The sequence below is a fragment of the Sceloporus undulatus genome, chromosome 1 (genome assembly GCF_019175285.1).
Source record: "Sceloporus undulatus isolate JIND9_A2432 ecotype Alabama chromosome 1, SceUnd_v1.1, whole genome shotgun sequence".
Taxonomy (NCBI): Eukaryota; Metazoa; Chordata; class Lepidosauria; order Squamata; family Phrynosomatidae; genus Sceloporus; species Sceloporus undulatus.
The window spans coordinates 93,461,226-93,479,002 of NC_056522.1; the positions used below are offsets into that span (position 1 = coordinate 93,461,226).

General features: G+C 39.7%; 1 protein-coding gene across 3 annotated transcripts in view; it reads right to left on the reverse strand.

Annotated features, from left to right (window-relative positions):
* Positions 1–288: 288 nt before the first annotated feature.
* The window catches only part of PEX7 (peroxisomal biogenesis factor 7), a 74,498-nt gene continuing 57,009 nt past the window's right edge, over positions 289–17,777 (reverse strand). For all 3 annotated transcript variants that reach the window (XM_042445903.1, XM_042445900.1, XM_042445902.1), the window contains 2 exons: positions 12,795–12,894; positions 289–920 (listed from right to left, as the gene is read on the reverse strand). In XM_042445903.1, coding sequence (XP_042301837.1) covers positions 852–920; positions 12,795–12,894 — 169 coding nt within the window. In that variant the 3' untranslated portion in view covers positions 289–851. The remainder of the gene's footprint in view (positions 921–12,794; positions 12,895–17,777) is intronic.

Here is a 17,777-nt window from a genome sequence, read left to right on the forward strand (position 1 = left end):
TCAAATGTATTTACTTATGTCTATCAAAATTCTATTTATATTAAAAACAGAGGTCTGAGTATGAGTTTCCTGTCAAGGCTACATGAAGCCTTATACATGTGTATCAGAGTGTCTTCAAGCATATATCTAAAGAGCACACAGATACAAGTTAATCTTATGGAATGTTCATGCCATCCATCCACTGTACCATGACAGGGAGGCTCAAATGATTTGCAGCAATGAAGTGGAACAACTTGGTGAGAGTTTTTATTTTTCTAACTGAAGGAGGAAATGTAGAAAAAGAAGGAGTAAGACAAAAATGAGTTTAATAACTATATGTCATCAGCAGTCTAACAACAGTATATACCATATTATAGTACAACATTAAATAGAATGAAATCAATTGAATGCTAAACACATCGGATTGATACCATTTTGTTATATAATATATTCTACATTTGAACAATGGAAAATTATCAAATTACAATGCAATTTGCATTTTTTTCATTTTCTAGACATTGGACACAGTTCCAGCCACCTAGTACTTACACACCTGCTTGCCATGTGCCCTATACTGCAGACTTCTCCAAATGATGCCGTCCAGATGTTGGGAGGGCAGAAAGTTGAGAATGGCTGCTATACTCCATATAGATCTATGCTTGTTTCTACCTTCCCCATGTTTTTATTTCGCTGGCCCAACACAGTTTTTGTGGAGAATCACGTGACCGTATCTCTTAATAGTTGTCTTAATTTAAAACATCCTATCCCATTGTAAGACATAAGGCAGTCAGCAAGGCAAGAGTACTTCATTCTTCTCTTCCCTGGGAATCTTCCATGTCATCTGTCTTCCATAGATACATCTTTCTATGTTTCTATGCAGCAGCTGCCAGTGAGGAAGGACTATAAATCTTCACTGTTTCATCCCAAGCACAGTCGGCTACCTAAGGAGAGCAAACACAAACCACTTTAAAGTGACCAGTGATGGTTTGAGTGGAAAGACAAAAACAAGAAATGACAGTACGATGACCTGGAAGAGAAACTCATCTATAATCTTTTGACTTCTCAAACATGAGGCAACATATGTGAAAATAGATTGAATTTAAAAAGATATACTCATGGCAATAATTTTAGGCAAATTTAAAAGAAAAATAAAAGCATTTAAACTATCTTAAACTGTCCCTTGTCCTTTAGAGAAGGGAGAAATAGAATTGTGCTGCCAAATATTATTTAGGAATGTTCAGATGAGACACACAAAGGGCAAAGAAGAATCCAGAAGGTTTGTAGAGGCATGTTTTGAACTGGCATTTCACTATTTCCACGGGACACAAATGCATGGCCAGGGCCAACTGTTACCACTGGAGTGTCAGCATGCTAGTGGTTTGAATGCTGGATTAGGAGACAAGGGTTCAAATCCACACTCAGACTACTGGGTGACCTTGGAAAAGTCTCACATTCTAAGCCTGAGAAGACGACAATGGCAAACTTCCTCTGAATGATTCTTGCCAAGAAAGCCACACAATAGATTCACCATAAATTGTGGTCAATTTGAAAGCCTAAAACTAAAACAACCACAAAGGGTTATCTCCACTGGCTTGTTATCTATAGATCATTTCACAAAGTTACAGGGGCCTTCACTGAACTACTTTTCACTGTATTAACAGATTCTTATTAAATATTTAAGTGAAGCTCAAACACTATTTGTTCTGACCTAATTTTAAAATAAATTAAAATTGTCTCACAAAATATTAATCTGTTTTGGGGGGAAATGAGATTACAAAATGTATTTTTATTTTATATAATGTAGTTAAGATTGTGCAGCCAGGATCAAGAATGACAGCTAGCAGGGGAGACCTGCACATCTTCTAGATCCACCACTGCAGGAGCAGCAAATCCATTACTGATTTTACTATCATTCCTCTTATAGCTGCTCCCAGTTGAAGAGGAGCTATCATGGTCCTGGACCAGAGGTTCAGTAATGGCAGAACTCCTGTTCAGCCTGAAGTTGCTATGGTAGGAACAGTAGTAAAATTATGAATGGACTCTCCACCCCTGGATGAGTGGTTCCACCAGCTGCCTGGATAGCTAGGTAATAAAATGAAATATAATATGATTGAAAGGAGCAAATAAATCAAGTCACAACTATATCCCCCCCCCAAAAAAAAACCATTAGAGATTATTACAAATCTCACTGTATGCTTTTTTAAAAAAGGAATGCTCTCTCTCTCTCTCTCTCTCTCTGTGTGTAATTACTGGAAAGGTTGTACTCTTCTGAAGGAAGAATTATAGTAAAGGTTGTTACTTTAAATCCAGATTAACAGTTAGTTAATACATTGCAAAATTAATAAATTAAACTTCCTATCTGTCCAGTGAATTATTCTGCTGACCAATTTTTTTTTATGTATATGAAAATATAAGATCCCTGATAACCCATTTACCCTGCCATCCATGTATTTTCCCCCTGAACAGATAAAAAACGTGGATAGCTCTGCAGTTTACGCACACTGGGTGTTTTTTCTACCTATCATACTCAGAAGTGAAAAAGCAAATACATCTCTTCTAGGACATTCAGTTATCAAGAGGAAACAATATATAATACACCATCTGCAAAATCCCTGGGGAATTCCCACCTGTGATCAATTTAATTAGCACCATGCAGTATATGTTGAACACAAATATAGTTATAAGCATTTCACAAAATCAGAGAGCAAATACAGTTTCTACAAAATGTAGACTTTTGAGAACTATTTTGCATAATTCAATCCACCTTTGCTTCTGATAGTACATGGAAAAACCTAAGTGTATCTAGACAAGCACAGCAAAGAAAACATCATTAGGAAATCGTTCTGACAAATATTTGTAAAGTTTGAAAAACTATAAGCTCAGAAGAGACCAATATAATGCATCATTAGAAATTTCCACAAAGAGCTATATTATATGTCTGAAATATTCCAGAAGGAACTATTCCTACAGTTCATTAAATTTTGATCACTATTTGCATTTTTAAGTTTTTTATCCTTTTTATTAGGAAAGCACAGGATAGTTTGGAAAACAGCATATCACCATTACAGTAATCAGATTACTTTCATGTCAATAGTGTAGTCATGCCTTTTTGCACAAATGAAAATTTCACAAAAGTCCTGAAATATGAACAATAACTGTTTTCTCATCATTTTGTCCAGTAGGGAGAACACTTTCAATTTTTATTTTTAGTTCTCATATAAAAATAATAATAATAATGAAGGTTTACATTCCTCATCACCATTAAGTCCTACTAAATGCAAGATAACTCAAATGAATTTGTTTCAATGGGTCCTCCTCAACACCAGCTTTATTTAGCTAGGCTAGGTTCAATTCCTCAAAACGGTTTTTAATCTGAGAATAAGGGAAGGGTTGCTATGTGCTTCTTGACACATAAAGAAATTGGTTAAAAAGGGCAGAAATGAAATGAATTCATTATTATTTATGAATCAATGTTGAATATTATCAATTTTGAAATGGATAATGAATTATAATAATTATTATACATTTATAATTATAATTTTGAATTAATATTTTCTTTATAATTATAAACTCATAATGCCACAGTATTAACCACCCATAATTATAAATACAATAAAAGTATGAACTGCTTAGGGATTAGCCTGAATGATTTGGGAAATTATTTTCATTATTAATTGTTTTGCTTCCTTAATTAATTATCATAAATTAGCTAACTTCTTGTTATAGACTCACTAGGGAATTTCTAAAGAGTATAATATTATAAACAGGCTAAGTGTAGCATATCTATTTTTTGTATAATTATTTTCTCTTCAATCTGGATCAATACTCTTTTTTTAGCACTAGAAAACACAACAGGAAGAAAAACCAGACCGGCTATGCACCGGGCTGGGGCCAATCCTGAGCCCTATTGCGCTGTCCAGGTGCCATTTTGGTGCGTGTGCATTCACATGGTGTGCACACTATGTCTTTTGCACTGCATCCAAAAGGCGTGGTGCACAAGGGACGTCACCACACCACTCCAGGGTGCTAATGGCGCCTTGACAGCGGCGGAGAAAGGAGCTGCGTTTTGTGGTACATGGTTGCCACGACGTGTGGTCACCACAGCAATGTTCCACGGGAGAAAGAGACCACATTGCAAACACACAATGAATGTACCAAGGAATCCCGGGGGGAAAACAGCATGTGCTTTATGGACTATAACAAAGCCTTTGACTGCATAGATCATGAAAAGCTATGGAATTCTCTTAAAGACATGGGAGTGTCACTACATCTGATAGTCCTGATGAGAAATCCATACTTAAGACAAGCAGCTACTGTTAAAATAGAATATGGAGAAACAGAATGGTTCCCAAGGGGTCAGGCAAGGCTGCATTCTATTACCCTATTTGTTCAACTTGTATGCAGAAAACATCACACAAAGAGTAGGTTTAGACTCAGAAGAAGTAGACTTGAATACAGAAGGAAGGAATATCAACAATCAAATATACTGTATGTGGATGACACCATACTAGTAGCAGAAAATGTCACAGACTTGGAACAATTATTAAGGAAGGTCAAAGAAGAAAGTTCACAGGCAGGCTTTACTGCTAAACATAAAGAAAAGAATAATAATGACTATGGAGGATCTACATAAATTCCACTGAGACAATGAGGAAATCGAAATAGTGAGGAGTCCCCATACTTTGGATCAACACTGTTCAAAGTGACCACTGCAGTCAAGAAATAAAAAAATTAGGAATGGGAAGGGCAGTTATGAAAGAACTAGAAAAGATCTTAAAGAGTAAAAATATGCAACTGAGCATTAAAGTTAGAATCACACAAGCCATTGTATTTTCCCATTACCATGTATGGATGCAAGAGCTGGACAGTGAAGAAAGTGGATAAGAAAATCCATTCATTTGAGATGTGGTGTTAGAGAAGAGTGCTGAGGATACCATTGGCAACCAAAAAGACAAACAAATTGGTCCTTGAACATATCAAGCCTGAAATCTTCTTGGAAGCCAAGATGATCAAACTGAGGCTGTCGTACTTTGGCCATGAGAAGGCATGACTCATTAGAAATTACAATAATGCTAGGAAAGGTAAGACGGTAGTAGAAAGAGAGGAGAACTGTATGCTAGATGGATAGACTCAGTTAGGGAGATCATAGGTCTAAATTTACAGGACCAAAGCAGAGCAGTGGAGGACAGAGCGTCTTGGGTATCTCATTCACAGAGACAGCATGACTTGGGGTCTACTTGGGGGCAGTTAAAAACAACAAAGTCTCACAAAGTCTCATTCAAGAGAAATTCAGTTTTCATTAAAGTGGAAATTCCACTTTTGTTATTAAAATGTGTCTATTTGTCCATATTTCTAATGCCATTTCCCATTAATAGAATTAAATCAAAGAGCCAGTCTTTAATTAAGACTCGTTTTAACTGATCTGCCAGTTGATTTATTTTTCTGACAGGTCCCAAATTAGCTGTTTATTATAACAGTCTTGCTTTATTGTCCAGACCTTTCCTAATACTCAAGGGTAATCTGTTCAATCTTTTGAAATTACCTGAATGACATATTACATTCTGAATGATCAGGGTAAAAGGGGGAGGGAAGTCTTTCCCAAGCCTTAGTGACTGAGCTGGGATGCTGCAAAAAAGCCTTTTAACTGGGTGGGTGAAAATTTTATAGCCTTTATTAATTCATTTTGGTTGCTTTTTTTAAAAAAATGAAAATTGATCTGGTTCTCTGATTTAATAGTATTTTTTTAGTAGCCGCATCTCATATTTCTAAGCGAAAAGTAGGAAACAATTCAAATGAACAAACAAGGGGATACAGATTGATCCTTACCAGGGCCAGCTCTAGATATTTGGCCACCCTAGGTGAGAAATATTCCTCCCCCCTCTGGTAGCCCCTCAAAGTGTAGAGAAAATGTAGGACATGATGTAGGACAAATTGTAGGACAAATTGTAGGACATTCAAGAAATGGAAGACATGACCAACTAAAAGCCAAAAGCATTAAAAAACAATATAAATTCATGTTTCTCAGTAATGCTCAAAGTGGAAGACATTTTGACATTCTTCCTGGCTAGAAGGTTGGGATGCAGCTTTGTGTTGTTTGTATGTTGGACTAGGACTCTGGAGACCAGGATTTGACTCCCTTCCTATTGGGTGACCTCAATCAAGTTACATTTGCTGAGTAGACATGTATGGCCTATACTGTACTGCATTTCAAATAACTTCATATGATCTTTTGCACCTGTTATAGAGTGTTCAGTGCTGTCATGCTGGCCATATGACCACCAGAGCAGTCCTCAGACAACGCTGGCTTAGAAATGGAGATGAGAGCCGCCCTCTACAGTCGATTACAATTAGACATTGATGTCAAGGGACTACCTTTACCTTTGCCGAGTCAATGTAGCATAGTGGTTTGAGTGTTAAGATTAGGAGCCTGGAAGAATAGGGTTCGAATCTCCACTCAGTCATGGAAATTCAGTGGGTTACAATGGGGCAAGTCTCTTCAGCCCAAGGGAAAGGCAAAGGAAAACCTACTCTGAATAGATCTTGCCAAGAAAATTCTATAACTGAGTTGCCATAAATTGGAATTGGCTTCAGGGCAGACAACAACAGCATATCTTTACTACATCACTATTTCATAGAAATTAGATTATACTTCTGCTTCAGCATCACCACTATATTTAGTAATTATTGTTTGGTGTAGTTTTGGATCTCCTAAGGAATCGAATGCAGTTGCTGGGGAAGACACAGTTGTGGTAATAACATACATTATGGGGCAGGCATTGAGGCTTTTGATTCTCTTCATCCTCATCCAGCAGCAATTTCTGCAGAATTAATTTATATTTTAGAGCATCTAGCATGGATTTCTAACCTTAGAGATGTTTTTTTCTGAAAACGTCAACACCTGCACATTTTCATATTCTTTAGTGCTTTGAAACACATTTTTCCTTACTAGAGCTTCATTTCAAAGAAATTTTAAAAATGCAGTTTAGAAAACTGAATTGTGGTTTATCCTTCACAGAATTTGCACAAGAAAATGTTCTTACTCCCCTATATCCCAAGCACTTAATCCTGCTTTCAGGCTGACAAGAGCTATTGGGAGGGTGGGGGAGCCACAACCTTTGCTCTACCAAAAACATTCATTTACATATGGTAGCCAGTGCTCTCTGTAGCATAAGAGCAAGTTGGATTATAACTAGGTACAAAGAATTATATAAAGGGTTTCCAAGAGATTTTGCTTTCCTTATGTTTGTGTTAAATGCTATGCAATCTTTTTACTAGAGCAGACATGAAATACCATCATCTCAAGCTCTTCACGATAAGCAAAGAAACAGTCCCTCATTTCTTTGTATCTTCAGAATAACATATTCAGCCAAGAAAAGATGAATTTGGCCACTGAAGCAAGAACTGGACTGTTCAACCATTAAATTTAAATGGGCACTATTTATGCTATACAATTCTGAAAATGATGTCTCCAATAGTAGCAAATGTTCACAAAAAATCGCCAAGCGAACTGCAAGTCCTTCAATGTTAATTCAATAGTAATAATGTTTTTACTTGGTTTGCTTTTTACTGAATGCTGTATGTTGTAGCAAGACCTGTTGTCTCAAATAAAACAATTTGGGCAGTCACATCAAATTATGTATATTTTCAAGATTTAATCTGAAATAGGTTGTGTTTCTGAAGAATACTAAATATTTTGGAGCAACATGAGAAGTAAAAGAAATGGAAAGTGGAGATAGACAACAGGAATAAAGAGGAACAAACAGCTATTTAAAACATGGAATTTCAATCCCCAGTTGAAGCCTACAAGAACCTTCAGAAGAGGTGATGAGGACAAACACAAAAATCTAAAGCCATCTGTTAGTCCCAGCAAAAGTAAATTCACTGAATCTACGTGTTGATTTAACAAATCCCTCTTGATTCACTGGGTCTACCTTAGCAAGCAGACTCACTGGGTCTGACAAATGAAGTTGGCATAGGATATGTCTCTGAAAATGTACTTTTTCAATCAACCAAAATCTGTAACTGCAGAGGACACATAGCCTTTATGGTACAAAATTCCTATGTATTATTGTCACAAGTGGTAATTCCATGCACACTTAATGAAAACTAAATTTCATTAAGAATAATAGAGATAAAGTGTGCAAGCATGATTTTAACTGAAACTACTATATAAAGTGGGATCTCAGCATCTGCGGACTTGCCATCCAGGGATTTAAGCATCCACAGACAGCAAGCCCCTGTCGTCCCCAATAGTGGTTCATGCACATGGCCATGCTGCCGTTAAAGACAACCCCCATTGTCTCCAGTGGTGGCGCGTACATGCAGCAGCACTGCCATTAGGGGCAATGGGACTTAATTTGAAGTCTTGTTATCCCAAATGGCAGTGTGGCTGCATGTATGCATGCACCGCCACTGAGGACAACAGGACTTGAAGTCACACAGATTTTGGTATCTGTGAGGGTGGTTCCAGAATGGATTTCCCACAGATACCAAGGTCCTACCATACACTTCTGTCTAAGGCAAGACATTTTAGTCAAAAAATCAACCCCCCCAAAACTAGGTCAACTTATCCATGGTTCAATTATGGGTTATGTTCCACCTCTAGGATTCTAGGATTCTATGGTGCATTACAGACCGCCCTCAAGCGTGCGGTCTGCCACCGCCGCCATTCACTGCAGAGGGAAGCCCCAGTGGCCAGACTGCGAGGCTTCCTGGCGCAGCTAAAAAGGAGCGTAGAAATGGCGCTCCTTTTCAAAACGCGGAAGTGGCGCCGTGAGGGGCGAGGCGCACCCTTGCGGCATCACTTCCGCTGTGACACGTCTGGACGCTATGCATCCAAGACGTCAAAATGGCGGCGCCCATGTGGATGGACGCCGCCATTTATGACGCGCTCTGCGCGTGTTGGGACCAGGGCCAGTTAGGAAGGGGCAACTCTTCCTAACCCTACCACGCCCCTTCCTAACCCTAGCACGCACGGAGCGCGTCGTAAGTGGCGGTTTGTAACCCGCCTATGTATAATTTAAAAGCGTTGAAAGAGCAGTTCTGGAGCTGGAGTGAAGGGCTGGGAATTTGACAGGTTTTGGGCACATCAACCTAGACTAAAAGAGGGGATGGGATGAGGAGAAAAGAAAAGAGAGGGGAATATAGGTGGAAATGGGGGGCGGGAGAGAAGTTAGCACTATGAGTGCACACTGTCTTGAGGCGAAGAGAGGCAGGAAGAGCAGCACTAGTTTGCAACACACATACACACACAAATGGAGAAGAGTGTTTAGCAGGAAGAAGTATTGCTGCTGGGACAAGCCAGAAACAGCTGTAGGATCAAATGGGATGGGTATTCTTCCACCAGCAGCATTGGCTCTTGCAACTATGTGTCTTGGACAGCAGCAGCAGCACTAACAAACAGCATGGGACCAAACCAGGCAGCCACCACAATGAGTAAGCAGGAGCAACTGCACAGAGTCTTGTATTTTCTCTGAGGCTCTGCTTCTCCTCACATTCTGCCTCCCTTTGGATATGGGTCTGGCTGCCTATCACTCTCTCTCATAGCCTTTAGGGCTGAAGGGCGGGGTATAAATAAATAAATTTATAATTTTTAAAAATGTTATGCCTGCGTGCACAAAGCTGAACCATGTACACACATGCCCCAATGCCCAAAGTCAAGCTGACCATCTTTCCTCTGGACTTCACTGTAATGTTTTCAAAGCGAACTATCTCCAGGCAGGTAAATACAGAGGTCTCTTGGCATCCGCTGTGGTTTTGTTATGTATGGATACTCAAGTCCCATTAACTATAATGGCATAGTAAAATGGTGTCCCTTAGATAAAATCAAGGGTTTTTAAAAATGTTTTTAATATTTTCAAGCTGTTGATGATTGAATCTGTGGATAAAGAATCTGTGGAAGGCTGACTGTAAATTATGTGATGTTAATTAAGAAATGTCAAAAACCTCTTCTTCTTCTTCTTCTTCTTCTTCTTCTTCTTCTTCTTCTTCTAATTTGGAAGCTATACAGTTATCCAAACTGTTAGTGGCCATGAAAAATTTAATTAATCATCTGAAAATTTTATTCTTTAAAATATAAAAACAGATAATGAAAGTCCCCCAAAATCTTATTTAGTTTATGGAATGGCATATTTTATATACAGGAAGAACAGCATTTATTAGCTAGCTGATTTTCATTTGGTTTGGTTTGGTTCTTCTCTTCAATTCTTTTAATTCTTCTACTAAAGACAGAAAAATGCCTGTATTAATGGCATAGTGGTTTGAGTGTTGGACTACAAATCAGGAGACCAGGGTTCGATTCCCAGCTTTGCCATGAAACTCACTTGGGCCAGTCGTAGCCCCAAAAACCCACAAAAAGCTATAATACTCTTTCAGCTTCAGTAATGGCACACTTCTTCTGAATAAATCTTGCCAAGAAAACCCCATGACAGGATTGCCTGAAAGTCACCATAAGTCAGAAATGACTTGAAGTCACACAACAACAAGGATCTGATTTCATTTTTCTTCTCTATTTGGAGAGTTAAAAAAAAAACCTGCAGGGAATACAACCAATACACAGCTTAAGGTATACTGCTTCATGGAACTGATATCTCTCCCCTAAACTAGTAATGCTGTTATTTTCTGAGAATACAATTCAGCTATTTAGAATGTACATTTCTGAAGATTATAACTATTTATTTACAAGTAAATAAGTCTGAGCCAGATAAGTATGTTTGTAGATTGTACTGCAGTTCTTCTCACGCTACCTGATATGGAAGACCAGATTTTTTTTTTCTCACTGAAGCAGATACTATATTTGTCCCCCGTGGCTACAATTGTTCTTTTCTTTTCTGTAAACTCTCTGGACCAGCAGCTACTTGTTTCTGGATTGGAATCAATTCATGGACCACCACTTAGGTGTGTCATCTTGTTTCCACAGAAGTGAGTGTTTTACTTACACACACACACACACACACAGTTGGTTAGCTTTAATAATAATAATAAATTTTATTTGTACCCTTTTACCAAACCCGGAAGCTTCAATTAGTACAGAATATGGCAGCAAGGTTGGTTACTGGATGCTCCAGGTCCAGCCATATAACACCAGTTTTGCAAGATCTCCATTGGCTGCCTGTTCACTTCCGGGCGCAATACAAGGTGTTGGTTATTACCTATAAAGCCCTAAATGGCTTGGGCCCAAGGAGAAGACCGCCTCTCCCCATACAGTCTGCCTCGCACTCTCAGATCGGGCGGAAAACATTTATTAAGAGTTCCTAAAGCAAGATATACTTCATCTCGGAGGGCATTTTCCATCTCAGCCCCACAGCTTTGGAACTCCCTGCCCAACGAGCTCCGCGTTGTCACCTCCCTAGATGTATTCAAGAGGAATTTGAAGACCTTCCTATTCGACCAGGCTTTTCCTCATGTGCCTTAATGTTATCTTTTATCTCCCCTTGATGATGTATACTGTTCAATCCAGCTATTTGTTATGGTTTTAATGTTTTGTAAGATAATTGGTTTTAGATGCTGTATAGTTTTTAATTGTTATGGGTGGTTGATTTGCACATTGTTGGGGACATATGTTGTTTATAATTGTTTTTTGTTGTAATTTTTTTTGTTGGAAACCGCTATGATCTACACAGGAATAGCGGTATATAAATAAAATTGTATTATATTATTTTATTATATATTATTATTTATATTTCCCACCTCTCCCTGCAGATCGAGGCGGGATTACAACAAAAAGAAAAATACACATATAACAGGAATAGCAGGAGCTTGCTTTCATGACACTTCATATTCCTGGTGGGCACTCAAGTATCTTCCAAGGAGCCCTTCTGAATGGTGCATAATAATGGTAGATGACCTCAGAGCTCCTGCTCATGGATGTCATTACTGCTCAGTGTTCTGGGATTCTTCCCCTTTTCCAAACACTGAATTCCACACGATTCAGCAGTCTGACCCCAGGAGGAGCCATTTCACAGGGCTGCTGACAGCAGAGGTGGCAGGCAAACAAGATTCTGCCAGCCTCGGTACATGTGGCCTACTGCTTGAAACTAAACATTTCTAAAGCAAATTTTTATATCACCCAAGAAAATAACTTTCTCTCAGTCCTAAATACAGTGACATATATATCTGCATAAATGCATGATAGTATAAGAATCACTTTATACCTTTTTAAAAGGCACGTATAGAGGTCTATTTATTAAATGTAAATGTTAATGCACACATTTAAGTCAGATCATTAATCTGAGTATGCACATTGTTTTTCATAAAGGTTTCATGGACCAACTACTGACATTTCTGTCTTTTACAAAGCTTCCTGCCCCACTCAGTACTGGAGAAAGGGGGTAACAACCGCAACCATTTTAATTAGAATTGAAAGTTATCTCCCATGTGAAACGTGTAGGAGCGGGGGAACCAGCACTATTAACTTTTCTCATGGATTACAAAGTTCTTTCCTTTTAGGCAAGCATTTGGGATCTTGATTTGTTTTTATACAATAGACTGGTTATTTTATTTTATTGGTTGTTTTTCATTTCCTCAAGGATGGGGGGGGAGGAATCTATATTTAATACATAAAATTAACATGGTAATAAAAACTAGTGTTTCTAACACTTATTGTTTAGAAGTTTGCATCTAGCTACACTTGATTATACAGACATATTCATTTTCTTCAAGAAATACGGTACTCTAGGTATGCAAATTAGAATGTTTCAAATGTCTTTCCCCCCCCATGTCAGGCTTACAAGCAGAAAACTGCTATACATGATATAACCAAAATTCAGTTACTGTACTTGTACATCAACATAAAAAAGTGTTTTCTTTTCTCTTACCTGACCCAGGTGATGTAAGCTTAAATCCAAACCACAAGTAAACTCTGTATGATGCTCCACAGTCTCAAGCAAAGGGTCAGCCTTGGAGAAATCCCAGAATCTATAGATGGAAACAAGAATACAATTATGGTAATTGAAAGGCCATCTTAAAAAAATGCAATGCTGGACTGCTGATATGCTTGAAGCTGCCAGATGCTTTTAAAAAACAAACTCATCCACTTTAGAAATGCAATTAATCCTATTGCCACCAGCCTCTTGGCTCATCTGCATAAATAAGTACTTCATTAAGAAAATTTCTCCTTCAGCCCAGTATGGAAATTTCGATCAAAAGAGCTGGCATGATGATCTCCCATTGGGACAGTCTGCAAAACAGTAATCTGGAGCTGCTTTATTTAATAAGTACAGCTTTACAGTATATAAACCTATAAAAACTGCTTTCCACTGTCAGACCACTGGTCCACTTAGACTAGCACAGCCTATTCCAATTGGCAACAGCACTCCAAGTGTCCAGAGACAAAGGCCTTTCACTGAACAATTCAAAAATGTTTTAAACTGCAAATGACAATGATTCAAATGGGAAGTTTCTGTATCCTCCCCTACCTTGTTTTAGCTATGGTATCACACTGAATGCTCTAGAGCAGGAGTATGCAGTTTTAGAAGGGCTGGAGTCTATCTCCCCACCTGTATCCCTGGGCCTACTGCAGAAAACCAGCCACTCCTAGCAAAACCAGAAATAACCAGACTTCCCAAGGGGGAAGGAGGCTTGACATGTATTAAAAGAGAATCTCCCCCCCCCCCCCCCCCCCCCCCCCCAGGCATAATTCTCTATTTCCCGGAGAAAACAATCTGGGGCAGAGGGGCTCTGAGGACCATAAGAGTGGCCCAGAGGCTACAAGATTACCAGCCATATTTTAGAGCAAAGATTGGAGCAGTGTGACTCTTCAGGAATTGTTATACAACCCATTTCCACCACTGAAACCGAGGTTGAAATTTGACTTGGTCAAATGTATCTTCTGCAAACTGTGATTCCAGATGTTCTTCACATGTCCATACAAGCCTCAACACATCTTTTAACTGAGGTTTCAGAGACCCAAACCTATGGGCTCCATTCTGGAAGAAAGGATATTCCAAGGACTCTCAGAATGGCTGAACTGGTATTTCATATGGACGTCCTTTAATTGAGAATCCTTCCAGATTCTCAAGACCAGAAATCAGCATCTCTGTGATCAAACAAGTTACCTTCAGATAAGATCTTGCACAATGATAGAGCCAATTGTCAATAGATCTTTCGCAATTAACATACAGTGATGGATGCACTTGTGAACTTTATCTCTGATTGGGAGAACAGAAGTAACCACTGCTTTCTGAAGGTTATAAAAACATATACGTTTGATTCTAAGTTGCATTATGCTTGCAAATGGCAAAACATTTCATGTGTAATATTAAATTTAGAAATGGAGCTAGCTGTAAGCTGATGTTTTGCTTTTATTTCTTTACTATAGCACATTTCTATGTATCATGGGCAATAAAATACTTCTTCTTTTATAAATAAAATCTGACTTCTGGTCCGGCAAAAGAGCCAGCATCAAAAGTGGGAATTCCAAAACTCTGTTGTTGTTGTTTTTGCAGACATGCAAAGTTGCTTACACAGTATGTAAACTTGTACAATGGGCAACAAATCAAACCTTGTGCAATACCTCAACACCCTCTGCTCATTTCTCAGTTTAAGTGATAAACAGCTAAGAAACTCAGCCGTGGTGAAAGTGGAAGATGCAATGTGAGACAATTTACAGTAGCTTCATCCCCACTTCTCCTCACATATGTACCATCTTTGTATTATGCCTATGGTGGGAATACAAGTTCAAGCCATTAAACATATAGCTATGATTCCAAATAATCATTCAACATTTGATAATGCTTCTGAAAAACAGCCTTGCAATTTGATAGGAGCATCAGTGAAAGTGTTTGCAAACCAAAAGACAGAGAACTCTGTAAATATTCGAGTGTTCAGGACAGAGCCGTCAGAGGGAGTTGTAGTCCAGCCCTTTTCACCCTCCAAATGTGGATAGTGATTGTCTGAAAAATTAAGCGCCCATTACACATACAATCATAAAATCATAGAGTTGGCCATCCAGACCAACCCCTGTCATGCAGGAACTCACAATCAAAGCACCCCCGACAGATGACCATCCAGCCTCTGTTTAAAGACCTCCAAAGAAGGAGACCTCACCACTCACTGAGGGAGTGCGTTCCACTGTCAAACAGCCCTTACTGTCAGGAAGCTCCCCCTAATGTTTAGGTGGCATCTCTTTCCCTAGAGTTTGCATCCATTGTTCCATGTCCTATTCTCTGGAGCAGACATGCAGTCTCTCCATTGGATCCAGAAATCTGAAAAAATGGAGCTTCTGATCATAGAGAGAGGCTGCACACACAGAGTATCCTGTCTTCAGTAGATTATTATTTTGCAAGTGAAATGAGTGACAATGGAGAGGACAGGGCTAGTTAACTGTGTCCTAGTCACTTTGCCAGGGCTTCTATCACCAACAATTCTGCTGAGCAATTTTCAGTGATGAAGTGGTACGTTCACAGTGTTGAGATCTGGGGGTGGGACTGTACAAGGTCCGCCTAGCTTATGACTGGGCACAGAGCCTTAGGTCATAGGATTTTGTTGTTATGGTATGCCTTGCGGTAGTTTCTGACTTATGGTGACCCTAAGGCAAACCTACCACAGAATTTTGTGGGGATGAGGGTGTGTGACTCACTCAAGGTCACCCTATAGGTTTCCTTGGTGGAATTGGTAATCAAATCCTGATCTCCAGAGTCCTAGTCCTATGCTCAAAACACTACACTGCACTAGTTCAGTTAAAAGACAGACCAAAACAACTCCTGTAAATACCATAAACAGAACTTTAAAATATGAAAACAAAATCTAGAATGAGATAACCCAGTGCTGTAGAACCAAAAGTAGCATAAAATCAGCAAATTTCCCCTTTTTGTCCCATCCCCCCCCCCCCCCCCCCACTTTTTTGTATGATTTACTCTGGTCCTAGTACTCTTGACAGGCAAGATGATGAAGATGGCATTTTAAAGGTTTACAGAATTATATACTGTTGTTGTGTATTTTCAAATAATTTATTATTATTATTAACCTTTATTTATATAGCACGGTAAATTTACACAGCACTGTACATACAATCTTTTTAATTAGACGGCCATTCGCCTTGGCCCGCAAGTGATCTTTTGATATCTTGGTGAGGGCTGTCCCTGTAGAGTTCTGTGGGCAGAAACCAGACTGGAAAGGGTCCATGATGAAGTTGGCTTCAAGAAACTCAATACAGCAAGAATAAATGACCCATTCCAGGACCTTAGGAAAAAAAGGAAGAAGAGAAATCGGACGATAGCTAGACAAAGCAGAGGGGCCGAGAGAGGGTTTCTTCAGAATTGGGGAAACGAGAGCATGTTTGAAGTCTGAAAGGAGGGAACCCATAGAGAGAGAGAGATTAAAGATATAGAGGAGCAAGGGCAGAAAAGAAGGGGCTATATAGAGATTAGGAGATGGGAGGGAATAGGATCAAGAGAACAGGTTGTAGGTTTGGAAGAGTTTAGCAGCGTAGAGAGTTCATCCAGAGAAACAGGGGGAAACCCAGAGAGTTTATTAGTAGAAGGCACCTGTCCAGGACTACGGCCAGCACACACAGACACACGCCGATAAAGAAGGCAATTAACTATGGAACTGGAAGTAGTCCACAAACCTTGCAGGAAGAAAGAGAGAAAGCAAACCGAAAGCCAAGCCGAAGTCAGGATAACAGAGGTCACAATAGTCAGTCCAGTCCAGGGTCAGGTCAGCCAGAAGGTAGCAATAGTCCAGTCCGATCCGGAGTCAAGGCAACAAGGAGGCAAGATACAGGGAGCCAGGGCAGGCAGCAGTCACACTAAAGGATCATGCAATAAACTCTGGCACTGAGTTGGTGTCTCTCTGCTCATTAAATAAGAGAAACTCTTCCCCATGCCACCTGAGGCTGATTTGCTAATTGCTTCTCAGCAATTCTCTGGGATCTGCGCCTGCCAGCACTTTCAGCCCTGCGTTGTCTATAGGAGGGAACCTTCAAGCCTGGTTCCTCCCCAGAGTCACCACTAAGCTGCTGTACCACCAGAGGAATCCCACCAGCACTAGGACCTGGCTGAGCCTCCTCCTCTAGGGCTGGGAGAACAGGGCTGGATTCTGGCAGAGCAGGATTAGCACCTGGTGTAGCCTCAATTACCTCTTGCTCTGGAGGAGCCCCATCCTCCTCCCCATCCTCCGAGACCTGCTCTTGGCTGGCCATGACAGTACCAGGAGATTAGTGGTAGGGGGCAAATCAGGAGGAACTATTTCAGATCGAATAGTAGTGACTTTTGTGATGAAGTAGTTGGTGAAGTCATTGGGGAGAAATGATGAGAAGACGGGGGAGAGGAAGGTTTTAGCAGTGTATTGAAGCAAGAGAACTAACGCTGTGGGCGCCTCCCGTTAGCGCAGATCAACAATTTATAATAGTTCTGTTTTGCCATTGACAGAGCGCGTGAAAAAGATAAAAGGATGAATTTATAATAAATGAAATCGGCCGACACCCTGGACTTTTTCCAAAGACGTTCAGCCGCTCGAGAGCAGGACTGGAGGAACCTAATAGTGGGAGTCAGCCAGGGCTGAGGTCTAGTCATGGAGGAAGATACGTGTACAGATACAGGGGCAAAGCTGTCAAGAGTTGAAGAGAGAGTGGAACTGAATAAAGACACTGCTAAATCAGCAGAGTCCCCAAGATCTAGAGAAGAGAGAGATGAATTCAAAGTCTCACTGAGATGGTCAGAATTAACAGACTGAAGATCACGAAAATGGCGCTGGACAGTATGATGAGGCGGTGGGATATAAGTAAGAGTAAAAGAAATTAAATGATGGTCTTTTCTGACTTATTTTCTGACTTATGGTGACCTTAAGGCCAATCATGA